The 18,916-nt window shown below is 43.5% G+C and overlaps 1 protein-coding gene and 1 long non-coding RNA gene across 3 annotated transcripts; one reads left to right on the forward strand and one right to left on the reverse strand.

Annotated features, from left to right (window-relative positions):
- Positions 1 to 447: 447 nt before the first annotated feature.
- On the reverse strand, positions 448 to 2,767 carry LOC115333716. Its single transcript, XR_003920905.2, has 3 exons — positions 1,950 to 2,767; positions 917 to 1,049; positions 448 to 616 (listed from the first exon to the last, which is right to left on the reverse strand). It is a non-coding gene; the product is annotated as an uncharacterized LOC115333716 (long non-coding RNA).
- Positions 2,768 to 8,889: 6,122 nt separating this feature from the next.
- Positions 8,890 to 18,634, forward strand: LOC115333715 (homeobox protein ARX-like). Of its 2 annotated transcripts, XM_029997045.2 has the most exons (5): positions 8,893 to 9,232; positions 9,311 to 9,530; positions 9,640 to 9,685; positions 15,614 to 15,900; positions 17,209 to 18,634. In XM_029997045.2, exons 1-5 carry the CDS (start codon positions 9,133 to 9,135, stop codon positions 17,432 to 17,434), a joined length of 879 nt encoding a protein of 292 aa, XP_029852905.1. In that variant the 5' UTR covers positions 8,893 to 9,132; the 3' UTR covers positions 17,435 to 18,634. The 2 variants fall into 2 exon arrangements, with proteins under 2 accessions (XP_029852906.1, XP_029852905.1); XM_029997046.1 differs by lacking the exon at positions 15,614 to 15,900 and having other exon boundaries at positions 8,890 to 9,232; positions 17,209 to 17,317.
- Positions 18,635 to 18,916: the final 282 nt, after the last annotated feature.

Raw genomic sequence — 18,916 nt, forward strand, 5'->3', positions numbered from 1 at the left:
TGGAACAGTGAGACAGAGATAACAGAGATTGTAGCAGAGCCTCCCTTGCACATTACTAGACAGTTCACACTCTTCAAAGTTTAGTGACTTCGGTCCCTGTCTGTAAACACTGAAATGAGTTGCAACTAGTCATAGTACCTGCAGTGTTCGGGAAGAACTGGATATCTCCATGTCTGCATAAAGGTACCCTGGAGGACCTCAGACAATACTGAAGTACACATCTGGTAAAGAGTCATTACTAAAGTTGTCACGATAATTAACTCACATAGAGGGAAAAAAAAAAAAAAAATCAGAAACAGATTTTTCAGTGCTCATTTTGAAGCAAACCTAAGTTTATATTTAGGAGTTAAAAAGGTAAAACACTAAGTGTATATTTCGTGGGTACAACCCATTTTACAATCATAAATGGGTAAACATCAACTATGAAGTATTTTAACCACATGCAGCTTTCCCAGAGATAATTTATTAGCAAAGTCCAATACTTAGCAAAGACAGTAAGACTATTCCAATTTTATACATGAATAAATGAGGCAGAGATACAATGATTTGTCCTGGTGGGCCAGCAGAGGAACCAGGAACATGGTCTTCCAAGTCCAATATTCTGTCCAGTTAGCCCCTGTACAAAGTAATTTGGAAAAAAGAGAATAATTTTCACTCTAGGAATATGCAACCATGACAGAGGACTGATACCCCTCAGAAAGAGTCAAAAAGGAACCCTTAAACAGAGATACGAACTAGCTTGTTAATCTATTATCTGGAACTTTGTCTTAAGAATGGTAAGGGAAAAAAAATTAATATTGAGTTGTTTTTATTTATCCTTGGACTTGCAGGCCCCTAGGCTCTACCAGGTTTTTAAGTTTTTCTCCATAAATGCAAAGTCTAGAAACTTTTAGAAGTTAAAACATACATTCTTTACCTTCTAGAAGAGACGAGAGCCTCATGTAATTGTGAGCCCAAAAGGGGTGGCTTTAGCAGACCCAGTAAATATTAAAATATCATAACAGCACTGCCAGAGGTACCCATGCAGCAAAGAGCTCTTCACTTTTCACCTAGAGGGTTTGAGAAATAGTGCATTAGAGCACTAGAGCTGCTGAAAGAACACTTAGTGCAGTATGTTTAGGTTGTTCAAAGTCTCTCTCACAATGCTTTATCATATAATTTTCACAGGAACCTCTTACAACCTCTTACATGCCTGCCCTTCATGAACAATATCCTTCAAGAACCCAATGCACAAAGGGAAGACTGAGGCTCTCACTTCATTTGCCTGCGTAAAATAAAAGGCCTACAAAGGGAGAAAAGAGCAGATCTGAAATTAAGACTGCAAACAGATTTGGATGGGGACACAACAGAAGGGCATCTGCTCCAGGCTGGTTGGTCAGAATGAGCACAATGACAGCAGTGTCTGCCATCTCAACACAACGGCTTCTCCAGTTAATCAGCAACACCCCAATTCTTATCTCGTTTGTTTTCCAACTAATATTTTATTGTGCTTTTGAATAATGCAGCACAGAAAGGGAAGCTGATTTGCCATGTATTGTACACACATTTTTTTCCAACCAGTCAGGTATGCCTAATCAGCAAAAAGCACTTACATTATTTTCAGAAGTTATTAACTGAAATGGGAAACCAGCATACTGTGATTCCATTACAAAAGAGTTACTGCACTCAAGTGCAGCTGGTATAATAAGTATCAATTGGCTTGAGAGAACCTAGCTATGCCAACTAAGGCTCTGTCCCACAACATTCAGTCTTGCAGTTCCCCAGTATTTACAGGATTGCCACAAATAACCTAGATCTAAACCCATAAAAAGAAAGAGAAGTGCTGATCTTCAAGTTCACCTAGATCTTCAGGCAGCTGCGTAAAACAGAAATACAATGAGATACCAATTGTATTAATAAGAATATGAAACAATCTGGACAGCTACATGAGCATTAAAGATGTTCAGCACCTTTCCAGGATCTGGTTCCTAGAATATCAACCAAAGTTGACTCGGAGCTCTCATCAGAATCACTTCTGCTTTATCCAAGTTCTGCACTTAAATCTCTAGTAAGCAGTCATCTTCTTTCTTCAAGCCAATAAAGATCCATGCTGAGCTGCCAAACTAACTCCTTGGACTCTCTTCAAGAAATTTTTCCTGTTAACCTCATCACATATTTTATCTCAGAACTTTGTTTCAATATAAATATAGACAGGCTTTGTTTTCTAAGCCTAAATATTAAACTTCATTAAAATATATGTACGTATTTAAAGCACTGTAAAGAATGCTGATGCACATAATCAATGTGCCCTTAAAACAAACCAAGAAACATTTCACGCGCAGCAAACAGCAGTCCCCCTCATGCAGTTGCAACTCTGCTGTCATCCACATATGCTTCCTTTCATCTTTCAAACACTTTGTGAACAAGGTGAGCTTTATGATTCATCTGTCACATTTTACTTTGTATGGGAGCCAAAGAAAACCAAGAAAGCAGTAGCAACAAGGTTGGTTAAACATGATATGATGAAAATGTCATTTAGATCACACTCTTTTAGGGCATTTTTTCAATGGCATTAGGCAGCAACTACAACACAGGTTGTTCAGCTCATGACAAGGCACAATACAACTCCAAAATACAAAGTCAAAAGTCAGTCAGCAGTGTAAGTGTGACTTGCCTGAGAACATCCAAAAAACACACAGATGTAGTGGGCTGACCTTGGATGGACACCAGGTGCCCACCAAGCCACTCTACCACTCTCCTCCTCACCGAGACAGGGAGGGGAAAAAGTAAGATGGAAAAAACTCATGGGTCCAAGATAAAGGCAGTTTAATAGAGCAAAAGCAAAAGCCGTGCGTGGAAGCAAAGGAAAACAAAAGATTTATTCTCTACTTCCCATCAGCAGGCAATGTCCGGCCACTTCCCAGGAAGCAGGGCTTCACTGCGCATAGCGGTTGCTCTGGAAGACAAATGTCATAATAACAAATGCCCTCCCCTCCTCCTCCTCCTTTCTCTTAGCTTTCATTGCTGAGCAGACATCATACTGTGTGGAATCTCCCTTTGGTCAGTTTGGGTCAGCTGTCCTGGCTATGTCCCCTCCCAAGACCTTGCCCACTTCCAGCCTACTGGTGAGGGGGGAATGTTGGAGAGACAGCTTTGATGCTGTGGAGCACTGCTCTGCAGTAGCCAGAACACCTTTCTAGCTATCAATACAAAGCACAGCACTACGACGGCTGCTACGGGAAAAATTAACTCCATCTCAGCCAGACCCAATACAGTCTTCACCCCTTATTCCACACCATTTGCATCATGCTCACGTTCCACATAATTTAATACATACCTATATATCTTCTAACCATCTCGTATTTAATTCTCACTACTGAAATCCCATCTTAGCAACACTTACTTACCTTACAACTTATACTACATACTTAAAGCATCTTTATACCCAACATACAGATTTATACATTCTCATTAACTACTATCCTCTGTCCTTTAACAGATACATATTATTCTCCCATTCCACAGGCTTCCTCCACTCCTCCAAGAACAGGCTACGACTTGAGCCCCATCTGTCAAGATGGGTGCTCAGGACAAGAGAAGTAGCACATTCGACCGTTGGGCATCAACACCGGCTTGGTTTGGGTCATCGTTGCACTCATCCAGTTCCTTGAGAAACTCACTCTTCGTCAGTTCAGGTCGTTCCTGCTACATCATTTCCTACAACATACAACTCACATCACATTATTTTTCCCCCCAAGGTTAAAACTCCTTGAGGCACACAGCAGGTCTCCCCATCCTTCCACATTACCCACCAAGTACACCCAGGTCTTTGAGAGAAGACAATCCCACAAATGGGTTTGCCTTTTCCCAAGGGAGCAGCAATCCACACCGCCTTCCCCAGCCACTTCCCTATGTGCACTACGGGGACCTTATCTCCTCCAACAGTATGTAGGGGTTTTGTCTGGGCAGCACCAGGATAGTTAGCAGATCCTCTGGTGTTAACCAGCCAAGTGTCTTCTGCTAAATTTATATCCCAATCCTTCCATGCCCCATTGCTCAACGCTCTCAACGTAGTCTTTAAAAATCCATTATATCTCTCAATCTTTCCAGAGGCTTGTGGGTGGTAGGGGATGGGATACACCCACTCAATGCCATGTTTCTTTGCCCAGGAGTTTATGAGGTTATTTCGGAAATAAGTCCCATTGCCTGGGTGACACACCGGGTGCTAAAAAAGGACTGTGGTGGGTTGACCCTGACTAGACACCAGGTGCCCACCAAAGCTGCTCTATCACTCCCCTCCTCAGCTGGACAGGGGAGAGAAAATATAACGAAAGGCTTGTGGGTCGAGATAAGGACAGGGAGTGATCATTCACCAATCATGGGCAAAACAGACTCTACTTGGGGAAAATTAATTTAATTTATTACCAATCAAATCACAGTAGGATAATGAGAAATAAAACTGAATCTTAAAACACCTTCCCCCCACCCCTCCCTTCTTCCCAGGTTCAACTCCACTCCTGATTTCTCTACCTCCTCCCCGCCAGCAGTGCAGGGGGACGGGGAATGGGGGTCGGGGTCAGCTCACCACACGTTGTCTCTGCTGCTCCTTCCTCCTCAGGGGCAGAACTCCTCACTCTTCCCCTGCTCCAGCGTGGGGTCCCTCCCACGGGAGACAGTCCTCCACAAACTTCTCCAACATGAGTCCTTCCCACGGTCTACAGTTCTTCATGAACAGCAGCGTGGGTCCCTTCCACGGGCTGCAGTCCTTCAGGCACAGACTGCTCCAGCGTGGGTCCCCCACGGGGTCACAAGTCCTGCCAGCAAACCTGCTCCAGCACGGGCTCCTCTCTCCACAGGGCCACAGGTCCTGCCAGGAGCCTGCTCCAGCGCGGGCTTCCCACAGGGTCACAGCCTCCTTTGGGCATCCACCTGCTCCGGCGTGGGGTCCTCCCCGGGCTGCAGGTGGAGATCTGCTCCACCGTGGACCTCCCTGGGCTGCAGGGGGACAGCCTGCCTCACCATGGTCTTCCCCACGGGCTGCAGGGGAATCTCTGCTCCGGCGCCTGGAGCACCTCCTCCCCTCCTTCTTCACTGACCTGGGGGTCTGCAGGGCTGTTTCTCTCACATCTTCTCACTCCTCTCTCCACTGCTGTTCCAATGCTGGGGGGTTTTCACCCCTTCTTAAATATGTTAGCCCAGAGGCACTACCACCGTCGCTGATGGGCTCAGCCTTGGCCAGCGGCAGGTCTGTCTTGGAGCCGGCCGGCATCAGCTCTGTCGGACACAGGGGAAGCTTCTGGCATTTCTCACAGAAGCCACCCCTGCAGCCTCCCGCTACCAAAACCTTGCCATGCAAACCCAATACAAGATGAAAGGAAGACTATACTGTATCCTAGAAATAATGGTTATAACATATTAATCCTTGAGAATTTCCAGGTGTAATATAACTCACTTAATCATAAAACAGGAAGAGTGCTAGAAAACTGCCAACTAATAGAATGAAGCATCTTGGAGTGATGTGCAAAAACACAAAATAGGACTGACCTTTTCACGCAGCCATTTTTTGATTAAAAAAATGTATTTTTATCTTAGTTTCAAAAGAGGAAACACCAGTAAAACACAACTGTAGAGAGAAAAACAGCTTCCTAATAGACAGCTCTGCTGAGGGTGATGCAGGAAAATACTTTTTGCAAAAATGAGCCTGTGTGAGACAGCTGTTGCTGAACAACTAGCAAGCAGTTGTTTTAGGTGCTTTATCTGCTGTTCGGGCTGTTCTTTGATTTGGTTTGTTTGGAACACAAAAGTAACATAACTTAGTCACTTTTGGCTCTGGGAGATCTCATTGGAGTTCCTGGGCCTGCTCTCCAAGATTCAGAGGGTCCTCTTTGGGCAAAGACATGTGTGCGACTATAACCTGGGAAGGAAGCACAACTCAGGGTATTCCACAACCAATAGATTCCTCGATAAGGTTCTGACAAAGCTTCTTGTGGCCAGAGGAAATTAGATTGCTCAAATCCTGTTTCCTGGAATTGAAAGAAACTGTATTACAGACATTTGGTCAATAGTATGCATAGAACCAACTGTTCTTTCCACCACAAATTAGTCCCTAAGCCTTTGAACACAGGTAAGGTCTTCAATAAGTGAAGTCAAAAGCTGCTAAAAATACAATGGCAAGGAGAGAAAACAATGGCAGTGCCCTAAGATGTTGAACAATCACGGAGCTTGTTAGAAAAAAAGTGTCTAGAGAATTCTTGTAGGCACATAAGGAAGACCAGGCAGGGGACCAAAGACCAAAGGCCCATTTTGGTCAAGGACCATAGCATAGACAACCACACATACATGTACCCCATATCATTCTTTAAAAGACAGCACTGAGCATAGCTAGTAAATTTTAGTGACTTAACCTAGACTTGTGCAGGACTGGCCTATGACCTCTGTGCTGTACTACACCCAGACTACACCCCAATGCTCCTGTGATATACTAGGAAATTTTTTCCACTATCCACTATGGCTGAACTGCATCCCTCCATTACTGCAGGTGACTGTGCATACTCTGAAAAATATATCATTTAAAAATGCTAAGTTTATCTACTTTAATTTTTTATAATTCCCAAAATGTTCATTTCTTACTGTAAAAGCTAACACTTTTGAAGCACAAAACACACCTACCTTTACCAATGATTCAGAATGGTTTAGCAATAAACAGCTCAGAAGCAAACGCAGCAACTGAAGAAATGTCCTGGGATCCAAATTCAAAAACATTTGCACCTAGCAAAAGCACTAGGGATACGATTCAGACAGAAGATTTTTCAGCCATTCTGTGGACAAGAAAGCCTTACAGTCACTCCCAAAAGGCAAAGGCAATACATGTACAATGCTTCCACTACTTGTAGCACACACATCCTGGTTACCTGTTAGTAAAAGCAAATTTATGGTACAGTCACTTAAAACCATAGGAAACACACACCTGACTGTATGTGAACATGGAGAAATTAAGTATTTAATTTTGTGGGATCCGTATGGAAAAAACTCATGTATTTAACATGAGCTCTTCTGTGTGAAGCAGTGTTGGGTTCTCTCAGCCAAAGGCCCACACCACCCAGGGAATTTATGCAGCAGGAAGCCTTTGTCCGTAACACAGGGTATGCTGTTTTCCTTCAGTACGCCAGGTAAACTCGTGGCAGATAGAAAAGACTAAAGATTTTCTCTCTCCAGTCTGAGTTTAAGGGGTGCACATGCCCAGCCCCCTGCTCCTCCAAAAGGCTACAGATGGACCTTGCATTTTCCACAGACATCTTGAAAAGGGACGATGACTTCCAAACCCTATTCCTCTAAAATGGCCCCAGCTGAAAACTACTGTCATGTTTGGGGATGCAGGAGGTCAGTTACATGACCTCTCTCTGCCCTCCTGGTCTCCCCTCAGCACTTACCGCTACTATATGGCTCTGCGACCTGAGTGCTCCTCTGATGATGTGCTTCTACAAACATAAGTAGGACCTTAAAAAGCCAAAGAGAGAAAGGGCGGTCTGAGGTTTGAAGCTGAGGGTCAGGATCTGAACAGGACAAGAATCTGGGAAAGGTCAAGAAAAGTCTATGTAACAAAACACTTTCTGTAAATGTTACCCTTAAATATAGTCATCTCTCATAAAGGCAGCCTACTTTTTCAAGAGTTAGCATTGGTAAGTGCTTTCCCAAAGCTTCTCATGGAAGGTGCCGCAGGAATGGGTTCACGAAGGTATCGCTTCAGGCCAAACGCAATTTTTGCATTGAAAGGAACAAAGTTGAGGGCTGGCTCAATGAAGAGCCTTGCGGCAGAGCAGGGAGACAGCAAGAAGGAGGTCTGTCAGTAACCAAAGATAGAAGCACTAAAGCACTCAGCCCCAGTGAGGTAAGAGAAGAGGACAAAAGAAAAAAATCATTTGTTTGTGGACTACAATGCCAAAAGGAACCAAAAGATTATTCAGCCAGACATCTGGTATAAGACAGGTCACAGATTCAGGAAGCATCTCCACACTGACAGCCTTTATGTCTTCAGTTAAAATGTAAACCATCCAGCCTTGATGCAAAGACAGACAAGAGAACCCGGAACTTCACCAGCTATGTTGTTTCAAAGACTAGTCATACACACACAGATTTTTAAATCTATGCCTCATTTCTAATCTAAATTTGTCTGGCTTCAGCTTTCAGCCACTGGTTTTTGGACTTCATGTTTCTAAGCCCTTTGCTGCTGCACTCTCTGTAAGACTCTCTCGAAACTGGTATTGCATTCTCATCTCCCAAAATCTAGACCTCAGAATGAAGTCATTTTGTCGTCTAATTTATGTCAGTCTCTAGCAGTACACCATAGCAAGATCACAGAACTGCTGGAAGTCTCTCTGTGTAGGAAATAGTTTCCAGACCTCCCGTTGAGGAATCATTGCTGTAACAGCAGCGACAACAGAATTCTAGCAGGAGTGGAATTAAAGATCTCCAGAAAAAAAGGCTCAATCTTGCACGGTTTTGTGCGTTTTCCCAGCACTCGTCGGCACAGAGCACTTCGCAAGGTCAGCCTTAAAGAGCTGAATTCAACAAGTTCAGCTAGAAGCAACAGAGAGCCAAACCCTAGTGACCCTTCTCCTTCTGTGTAAGCCAGCGAGCTCCCCCTCGCATTCCTTGAGCTCTGGCAGGTGCTGTCACGCCTTGCTCCCTTCTCCCCAGCAGCAGCGCGGGGGGTAAACGCGAACCCCGACCCGACGGCAGCGGCAGCAGCAGCAGCTCCCGACGAGCCGGGCGAGGCTCACCCGCACCCCGGCAGGCACCGGCCCAACTTCAGCGCAGCCGCTCCAAACCCGCGCCCTCCAAGCAGGCTTTAAAAAGTTCTCACCGGCCGGCCCGCCTGCCGGGAGCTGCCGGCTTCGGCCCAAGAGCAGGGCCCGGCCCTGCGGCAACCCCGACCGGGCGGCTCTCTGCCACCCCCCCCCCCCGCCCCGGCCGGGGGGGAGACGGCCGCGGGCCCGGCCCCTGCGCGGCGAGCGGGGCCCGGCGCGTCCCACCCCCGGCCTTGACGCCAGCGCGCTAATGAAATGCTAATGCCGGGGCGCGGAGCCGGGCGCTGCCCGCGCCAATAAAACCCGGCGCGGCGCGGGGGCCCTGCCCGCCGCCAGCCCCGCCGCCATGCAGAGCGCGACCCCCGCCGCCCCGCCGGCGCTGCACCTCCTCACCTCCTACTTCATCGACAGCATCCTGGGCCGGGGCACCGCCGCGGGGCGGCACGGTGAGGGCCGGCGGCGGGGCTGGCGGCGGGGAGTTTCCCCGCTCGGCCCCCGGTAACTCCCCGCTTCTCTTCCCTCAGGCGAGGAGCGCGCGGCGCCGCCGCCGCCGCCGCGGCCCGGCCGAGCGCGCGCCCCCGCGGAGGAGCCGGTGGCGACGGGGCGGGGGGAGCGTCCTCCCGGCGAGGCGCCGGGTCCGGCGAAGAGGAAACAGCGGCGGTACCGCACCACGTTCAGCACCTTCCAGCTGGAGGAGCTGGAGCGCGCCTTCCGCAAGTCCCACTACCCCGACGTGTTCACCAGGTAGCGGCCGCCGGCGGGAGCGGAGCGGGGCGGGCGGGCGGAGGGCCGGGCCGGGGCCGCGGGAGCCGCTCAGGCAGCGCGGCGGCTAACGGTGTGCTGCCCCCCGCAGAGAGGAGCTGGCCGTGCGGCTGGACCTGACGGAGGCCCGCGTACAGGTGAGTGCCGGGGCGCGGCGCGGGGCTGCCCCGACCGTAGGAGCTGCTGAGTGGCAAGGGACACCCCCCCCCCGCGGCGGCCTCCCCGGGGGCTGGGGGCCGTCAACCAGCCCACGATGGCTGAAAGCAACTGTTAGAAATAACGCTTTATCCCCCCCCCCCCCCTTCCTCAGCTGGGCGAGAAGTTAATAGCGGAGGGGGGCCGCAGGAGGTCGGGGGGGGGGGGGGGCGTGTGCCGTCCGTTTCAGTTAGTTCGCAAAGGACGGAGAAATGGGCAAGTTACCGCAGCGACGGGAAAACAAACAGCGTCTTAGAAACATTCCCGGATTGCACTTCACCCTCACGTTTGCTGCCGTCTTCATGGGTCTAAAGGCAGGTACTGTCTCCTGAGTTTTGAGATTATAAAAACAGTATTAAAAAAAAATAACCAGTTGGTTTACAGCAAATGAGGGGTTCTGCGGGGCATCCCAAGTTATTTACCCAGGCTTCAGAGAAGCTTACACCCTTTTCTTGCTCTAACTTAGCTCAATAAAGCAGTCACACTTCTAAATGACTGGTTAAAACAAATAAAAGATTACTTTGACATTCATAGGACAGTCAGGCACTGTCCGGGAGAATTTTATGGCCTAGCTGGGCTGTAATAATAGCAACGCCCGTAGAACTTCAGCATACAGAAACAGACACTAATCATCTTGTAGCCTGCAGTTTTCTTAAACTACAAATGACCCTAGTAGCTTTTCCTGACTCTAAGCACTCATATTTAACAATACCTCTTCAGAAGCAGTTTCTTTAGATTCATCTCTTGTATAAGCTAGAAATCCTTTTTATACAGAAACGTTAGCTTTAGAAAAAAAATGTTGTTTCAAAAGGTGTGATGGCTTTCAAAGTATTTTTAAGCTCAAAATGACAATTGGACTAAATTTGGCTTGTGCTGTATATCAGATATGACTGAACTACTGTTCCAGCACAGCTCTGGGTTTGTGCATACTTGTGAGACTGAGAACTGGTGCAGCTGCTCAGTGTGACAGCCCTACTTACTGCTGCATAGCTTTGCTACTGTTGATGCCAGATCGTTGTTGGTATACGTTGTCATTACTTCAGTCACTGGATCTGCGATTGTTCACACTAGCTAACGTCTGTAAAGCTGTAAGTTTTTTAGCTTTTTATTTTAATATGCACCATCTTCAGAAAAGGCCTTAGTAGTATTAATGGTACTTCATAATCGACTCATCTGAGAACACCTAGATGCACTTTTCATCTCTCTTTTGTGGATTTGGAGGAAATTACATGCCCTCCCCTCTCCCTGCCACCAACAATCACTAAAACCTCCGGTCACTGAAATACCCAATATCTGGCAGTTATACATGGCATCTACCAGTGGAAAGGATATGGGCGAAAAGCTGTTAACTTACCCGTTACTGTCACATTCATTTCGTGGGGTGCTTGCTCTGTAGTCCATTTGACCTGTGAAGGAATGGGACAATGGTAGGTGGCAAAGAGGAACTCTTCTCCTAATGACTCATCTAAAAGAAATGGAAATGTTTAGGTTTGATGGAGTCAAGAAGGAATTAACAAGCAAAATAGCAGAGTTGATGTATCCATAGTGGATGGAAGGAACAGCAGAGAGCTGTTCCTTGCGCCTTCTTACTCCTTGTCAGATCTTAACACAAGTCTCCTGGGCATGAGCACACAGCACAGTTTGCTTAGGGTGAACTTTCAGTGCACAGCGCCTCTGCCTGTATATGTGTCCTTGTCTTGTGGTAGATGGGGGACAACTTACCCCGGAGGGAAGAGGATGTAAAGCAACACCTATTATATAGATGGTGATGTACTGTACTCAACAAGCTATCTTGATTCTGAAATACTTGCCTCAGATGCCCATGCTCATAGTTGCTCTGTATGGTGTCCTGTGTGAAATGAAGACTTCCGTACCTCTCCCATGGTACCTGGCTAAACCAGCTGACATGAAAAGTGGTATCTTTTTATTTACTCATATGTAAACCCAGGAAACTAACCTTGCCAAATGCAATCAGACCATTTCTTCACTTTAGTGTGTTTTCAAATTGAGGTCTGCTTCTCTGGGGAGAACCCTCCATCAACCAGCTGAAACAGGTACCAGCCACTACACTGTTCCTCAGTCTTGCATTTTGAGTCTTACATGAAAATGAACAAATAAGAAAAAAAATTGCCCATGAACACATTCTCATTTCAGCATCACTTCAAAGAGATACCCTCACCCAACCCTCATTATTTGCTTGTATAGAGGAAAGGAGATGGCAGCAAGAATCTTCGTATTCTTCCTTACCTTAGGAAAGGGACAGCGTGAAAGCCTGCAAAACCTTGTCGTAATCTGAAGCCATGTTGGGATGCTCTTCAATAGCATTTGCATCTGTTATTGCCGTTCTGCTTCTCATAATTCATATTGTTAGGGTGGGAGGAAAATAAGAAAAAGTTAATGGAATATTTTATTTTCTTAATGTGAGGAGTAAAACATTACTTGGGTATTTCAGTACTGTAAATGGCATCAGTGTTAAAACATCAGCTTACAAATATAACTGATCTAAGCATCCTTGTGATATTTTCTGATTATGATCCTGTATTCAGCTACAGCAGAAGCGTGATAGTTAGTCACACCTATGTGTCTTTTTATCATTGTTAGCTATTACATCAATTAAATAGGATACATTTTTAAAAAAAATTACAGCAAGAAAGCCATCAAATCTTACATGCTCACCTTTTTTTAAAAGACCTAAATCTCATTTTGGCAGATACGCGTGGTGCTAGTAATTACAAAAAAACATCTGGGTAGTATTTAGCATACAATTCAAACTTGATGGTTTAAAACTCATCATTGAGTATTAAGTAATGCATTTTTTCCAAAGTATTTTACCACCGATACAGTCATACCATAAAAATCTTAAGACTGGTATAGCAGTTTCTGTTATGTTTGGTTTGGCACTTCAAATGTGTCTGAAAATAGAGTAAAGGCAAGTTAAGCCTTTTATTGGAAGCAAAGGAAAACTGCTTAACAAAAGGTTCAAGATGACTAATCTGAATGTTAATGACTATAATGTGCGCACTAAATTTTGAAAGCTGTTTGTCATGTCAGTGTAAGGTATGAGGCATGCCTTTGCTCCTTTTATCACTTGCATTGATGAGTTTGTACCAGTAGGGAACTGAAAGCCAGCTTTTTTCTGAAGATAATTATTAGATATCTATGCTGGTATTTCCTTCCAGTTTGATAAATACAAAATCTGAGAGATGACTAAGTAAGTTTGGTTGTAAACCCAAAATCACCTGTAACAGTAAAAAAGTTATTTTGCAGTCAAAGCGCATGTCTGAGTGATCAAGTGGATTTGCTTTAGGACAGAGAAAGCAGAAAAGCAGACATCTCATTTTGCGTTAGGCTTCTTTATGAAGAACAGATTGAATAACAATGCTAAGATTTAGTAGGGAAATTAATACCTTTGCAGCATTTGTTTTATCCTTTTTAGGAAAGGCTTTATCTGCATATCTGCAGTGTAAGACAGTTCACTGCCTTTTTAATCGGATTTTATTTTCATAGAAAACACTAACACCTTTGAGTTGGTGGTCTTCTCCTGTGAGATCTCAGCTAAGCTCCACTTACAAATATTTGGGATTACTGGTTAACAGCAATTTAAAGTCATCTGATCCCATTAATTGAGTTCATTTTTCTTACCAGACCCCTGTCTTGGACTAACACAGACCAAGTGTCTACTCTTCACTGTTGTGCAGGCATAGCCATCTGGTGTTTCACTGGTTCAGATATTCCTTTGTAAGACATCTGATCATTTAAAGCCTGTGGTTGCTGGGGAAATGGCCAAAGAATGAGTCAGAGCACTCAAGAATTTGAAGTACCAACTTCAAAATTTTGATGTTCTGACTTCTTCTAAGGGCACCTCCCTCTGCTGACTGCCTGTACAGTGAGACAATTCTGTGTTACGTACGTAACCTGAGGAGTATGAATCCCTCCTCCAGGAGGACAGCAACTTCCCAGTGTAAAGATAATATATGCAATGAAAGGACTAGAGTAGTAATTCTTCAGCTGGCTCCCGAGAACCCCATAGCAAGTGCTTTGAAAGAGTAAATTGTTACTGACGTATATAGGAACAACATCAAACTAAGGACAGCAAGGTTGTAGCACGCTACAGCCTTCTGGTTTGGGTATCAGCACCCTAGTGTGTGGAGGACTTTCCTTTCAAACACACTTAATATTACTTAAGTACCTGAAGGTAAGTCACATCCCTGGAAATGGTTATATGGCATGTCTGAGATTAAAGCAAGCAGTGAAGCTGGGAACCTGCAAAACCTGATTTTTAGATGTTACACAATAGAAATTTAAAACTCTCTGAAAACATTTTTTGACGGAAATATAATTGCAGATACAAAAAGCAACTATTAAAAAAACCATGCATCTTCTGCATCCAAAGATTTTGTCATAATACAGATTTCTATAGAATTTTACTATTTCAGAAATACTAATACCAAAAGAATAACTATTTTTAGCATCTGTTGTAGTTTTTTTGAGGCTTGAATTTTTGCAATTTAATTTTATTATTTTAGTTTGTTTTAGTGGCTTTGCTAGGTTCTTATTAGGAAGTTATCTACATTGTATGGTAAAAGAACTTCATATTTGAAGTTTACCTTTGTCCTAAATCAGAAGTAAATTTCAGGAAGTCGTAATTCTGTACAAGACAAAAGTTGGTCTTTCCAGCGACTTTTGTTCCTTGTGTTACCACTCTCTACTAAATTTTGAATCCTGATTAGTGCATTCAAGTATTGTACATAGAACTTGCAAGTTCTATACATAGTGCTTGCAAGCAGCTCACTGAATTTCAACAGCAGTTACATACAAGACTGCTGAATGAGATTATGGGCCACAGCTAATGCCTTTCTTCCAAATCCAGATCCAGTTCAGAATCCACCTTCAATGGCCTCCACTGCAGAGGGGGCTAGAAGACCTGAGCAGCTGAGTACATTCGGATGTTAAGTGTTCAACCTCGGCAGCATCCATTTTTAAATATCCTTGGTTTAGGTCCTTTCTCCCTTGTTTTAGAGCTGATGCTTTTCACTCTACTACCATCCTGGGTCTGAAAGGTTCTGCTCAGTGAATGCCAAAGAGTAACAGTGTGAAGAGTCAGTTTTCTGATCTGTAGATTCAATTGACTAAAGTCTTTAAAATATGTTTAATGGGCTAAAATAATGACTAGTCAGGCTTGAAGAGACAATATACTCAACAGCTTACTACACAAAACCAATACTAGCTAAAGCCCTTTTAGGAATAGCTTGATACCCTGTTCTAATACTGCTTACTAGATTTTTCTAGTTTAGTATTGGCTTTCACTGCAATTCAGTTAATCACTTTCATGTAACTATATGCTGTTTGCATTCATGGTAGATAACAAAAGCTTCTCATTTTACTTTTGAATCCTCTGTATAACAATGTATGCTCCAGCTATCAAGATAAAAAGCACACACCATATATTTGGCCTAGTTACTCTTACAGTCATGATTAAGTTGCTTCTTGACATATCTGTACAGAAATAGCCACCTCTTGAATGGCTTTGTTGAAGTTTAATTTTCAATAAATAGCTTATGAAAGGAAGAACGATCACTTTTACTAACTGATCATGAGTTCTCAGGTGATAGGTTTATATATTACAGTGGCTTTAAAACATATGGGACTATTCAGTCAGAGCTAGAGAGTAGTCAAGTTTACAATATTTATAACTGATTTATTTCTTAATAAACTCACTAAGGCACTTATGAATGGGTTTTTAATATTAAAGAAGTGGGTTTTGGTTTAACAGTAAATATTTTGCCGCCTGTATCACTGCATGCAGTAGTAGCTGGTAAGACAAACTACAGAGTAAGTTCAGCTAATGCCTTTATAATTTCTTATTGAAGGTCTGGTTCCAAAACAGAAGGGCAAAGTGGAGGAAACGTGAAAAAAATGAAATTCTGGGGACTGTTCCAGGAATCTCCTTAACGCACCCACTTGGTCTATTTTTGGATGTTCCACTGAGTCATTCTCCCCTCCTAGATCACACGTGGAGGTCAATGCCTCTTTCAACATTGGCTGTGCCATCCATGTCTCCAGCCTTTAGTCCTTCAACCTTAGGGCCATTTGGCCTCAGCAGCCTTACCTGGACTTCTCTCTTCAGAAACCCTATTTTAAATCCACATTTTGGAAGGTATAGAATTAAATTTTTTTCTAAATCTCAAAACTGTTAAAAAATGCTGCATTTTTATTAGTTTGATACTCACATGTTCTCAACAAACGTGCTCCCATAGATAAACAAACTTACTAAAATGGGGTTAGTTCCTGTGTAGGATCACTTGATTAGGAATAGCAAGGTTTAGTTTTAAGTCATGCTAGTAAAAACTTAACATATAATTGCTCTTTGAAGAACAATTGTGCATACTTACTGAAATTTAGGTCTCATTGAACTTTAGTCTTCACATAGACTGCTGTAATCTAGGTGGCTCCAGCTCCATCCTTATCTCACAGACTGACATTATACACCATAAAGATGTGACTGCAGACAGACATGGGTTGTAGATGATTTGACAGAATAAAGGTATTAGACATTTCTTCTCAGGAGACCAGGAGCCTGGCTACATATGAAAGAGTGACACAGCTCTGGAGAGAGACAGATTGAGAGAGAGAGATCTTCCTGATTCTTACATGTCCTACTAAGAGCCAGTCCTTTTCCCTTGGCAGGTGATGTGCTCTCACCACATAGAACAAGCCCACAGCTAGCCTCCTTTTCTTTGTCTGTAGTCGGACACCTAGAACTCTGGCAATCCATTTCAGCTGAACCTGCTGTCTGGGCTTTCTTGCCTGGCAACGTGAAATTTATCAGCAGAATGCTGCTGCTGCTCTAGTGCAGCCCATAAGATAGGAAAAAAGCATGTGCATAGTGTGCGTGTCTATACATATAATAGGTGTGTAGATATATATATATTTTAAAAAAGAAGGAAGGTAGTGCTCTCCTTCTGCTGAAATTAGAGCCTGTATCATAGTTCCACATTAACAGACAGACAAATGCTGCTTTTCATATGGAATAAACTTGTCTGAACAAATCGGCTGCATAAACAGTCATATAAATTGGTCTTTTTATGAGGTGGTTTATTGCTTTCACAGAACAGTCTGATCTACAGCATCCAAGGTTTGTTTAGAAAAGATTTAGCATTAGGAGTTAAGCAAATGGTTGCTGTTCTAGGCATCTGCATGCCATGTCTGATCATCTCACTTATTTTAGTTAAAAATGTTTGGATTTCTGTTCGGGGTGGAGTTTTTTGGGTTTTTTAAGGGCAAGACACTATACTGCAAAATAAAGCTAAAATACATTCTGGAAAACAATGTACCTTTGGAAGAAATTGGAAATTTTGGCACATTTTTTTTCTAATATTTTGGGTGGGGGAAGCTGCAACTCAGTAAGTACTTGTTCTCCAAAACAATTCTTAATTTGGATAATATTGACTTCTTTCAAATACAGGTTTCTCAATGCTTTAAATCCTCTCATGACAACAGCTTCAGTACTAATGAAAGCTCCTGGACCCCCATCAGACCCTGCTCTTACTGCCTTCAGTGATCCAGCAGCAGTTGAAAGGAAAACTTCAAGCATTGCAGCACTAAGACTCAAAGCGAAAGAACATTCAGCACAAATCCCTCAATTAAACCTCATCTCCAGTCTTACAAACACTAACAAAGAACTTTGTTAGGAGCTCTCCCACAGACTACAGCCATGGAGGGGAAAGTGAATGCCTTCTCCAGTAAGTAGCTCCTGTTAGAGACACACATTTAAAAAAAGAAAGAAGAAACACACACACACGCACACAGAGCTGTAGTTCCTCCATCTTCAGCAACGGACTGAAAGGAAATAACCCTGCTAAAAATTTGTTTCCTTCGTTACAACATGAAATCAGGTAGTAAATTGGCTTGTATCATTTCTGACACGACAGAAATAGAAGCAGGAACTATCTCATCTTTGTAATTCAGGCTGACATGAATCTGAAGCTTTGAAATCCTCAAACTCACCAGAAGCTAGTCCAAGGGTTCAAAATTCTTTGTAGGAATAACTTCAGTTTTCTAAGCAATTCTTAACTCGCTTCTCAGGAGGAACTCTTACATGCAGTACTTGAAACATAAGAATAAGTACATAGTTATTAACTTTGAGGCCATGCTTCATGTTGAAGTGCAAATGCCAGTGAAATCTCGCATTTTAGACGGACTTAGCAGGAACAAGATGGGGACTATTTTCAGTATAGGCTTTTGATTCAGAACTAGGTTTGTATAAAGAGTACCTTGTTTCAAACTAAAAAAAAAATAAAAATGTTTGGTTTATGTTCAGGGTGGCAATGTTTTAATAATTAAAAAAGTTTAACCTTTGTATATGAAAACTGTATCCTGTGAAAGTAGGCTATCAATGTCCAGTAAATGGTGTGTAGTTCTCTATGTGTGTAGATACGTATCAATAAGTAGCTCATAGCTGTAAATATGAGGTTGCTGAATACTTTTAGTATGATTACTGGCACATCTTACCAGACCAGTAAGTTAACAGATTACTTGTACATTTCCAGACATTTCATGCCTTGAGTAGATTCAGAATTTAAGTGAAAACTAAATGTGAAGTGTTAAATTCTTCCTTGGACTCATGTTGGAATGAGTGAAAACAGAGACCTTACTGAGCAGGAGTCTACAGTTCATCAAAATCCTGGACTCCCCTTCTGGCCTCAGGTCATTTTAAAAATTTTTGCTGAATTTCCCCATCCAGGAAATGGGACTGAGAACAAGTGTCTCATCTATTAGGTCTGATGCTTTAGTGTAAAGTGAGGGTAAGTAGTATCCTCCTCTTGCAGCTCACGTGCCTACCTCACAGGGCTGTTGTGAGGATTGATTAAACAAACATGACGCTGTGCAAATGGTAGAGTTATACAAGTGCTAATTGTTGCTTAGCAATTACAAAAGAAAGGCCAACATCTGACTACACATGAAGGTTACCTTTCCCACATGTGTAGCGGTGGTCCAAGCAAGCTCTGTTTCTGTGGGTTCATGGGACAACATGGAGCTCTTCCACTGATGCTGCCTGGTTCCTCAAAACTATTCTCAAGCACTTACATTTACACTGAAAAGATTTTGTGTATTTTAGAACTTCTTTCTCAAGGCAGTTCTGGGACTACTCTTAGGACTACACAAATGTTTTT

The sequence above is a fragment of the Aquila chrysaetos genome, chromosome 21 (assembly GCF_900496995.4).
Source record: "Aquila chrysaetos chrysaetos chromosome 21, bAquChr1.4, whole genome shotgun sequence".
NCBI classification, from domain to species: domain Eukaryota; kingdom Metazoa; phylum Chordata; class Aves; order Accipitriformes; family Accipitridae; genus Aquila; species Aquila chrysaetos.

Excerpts from the sequence above, each read along its gene's own strand:
- LOC115333715 (XM_029997045.2), top strand. The coding sequence starts at position 9,133 with ATGCAGAGCGCGACCCCCGCCGCCCCGCCGGCGCTGCACCTCCTCACC. Across the intron at positions 9,686-15,613 it reads TGACGGAGGCCCGCGTACAG|GTCTGGTTCCAAAACAGAAG; the intron begins GTGAGTGCCGGG and ends TTCTTATTGAAG. Across the intron at positions 15,901-17,208 it reads TTAAATCCACATTTTGGAAG|GTTTCTCAATGCTTTAAATC; the intron begins GTATAGAATTAA and ends TTTCAAATACAG.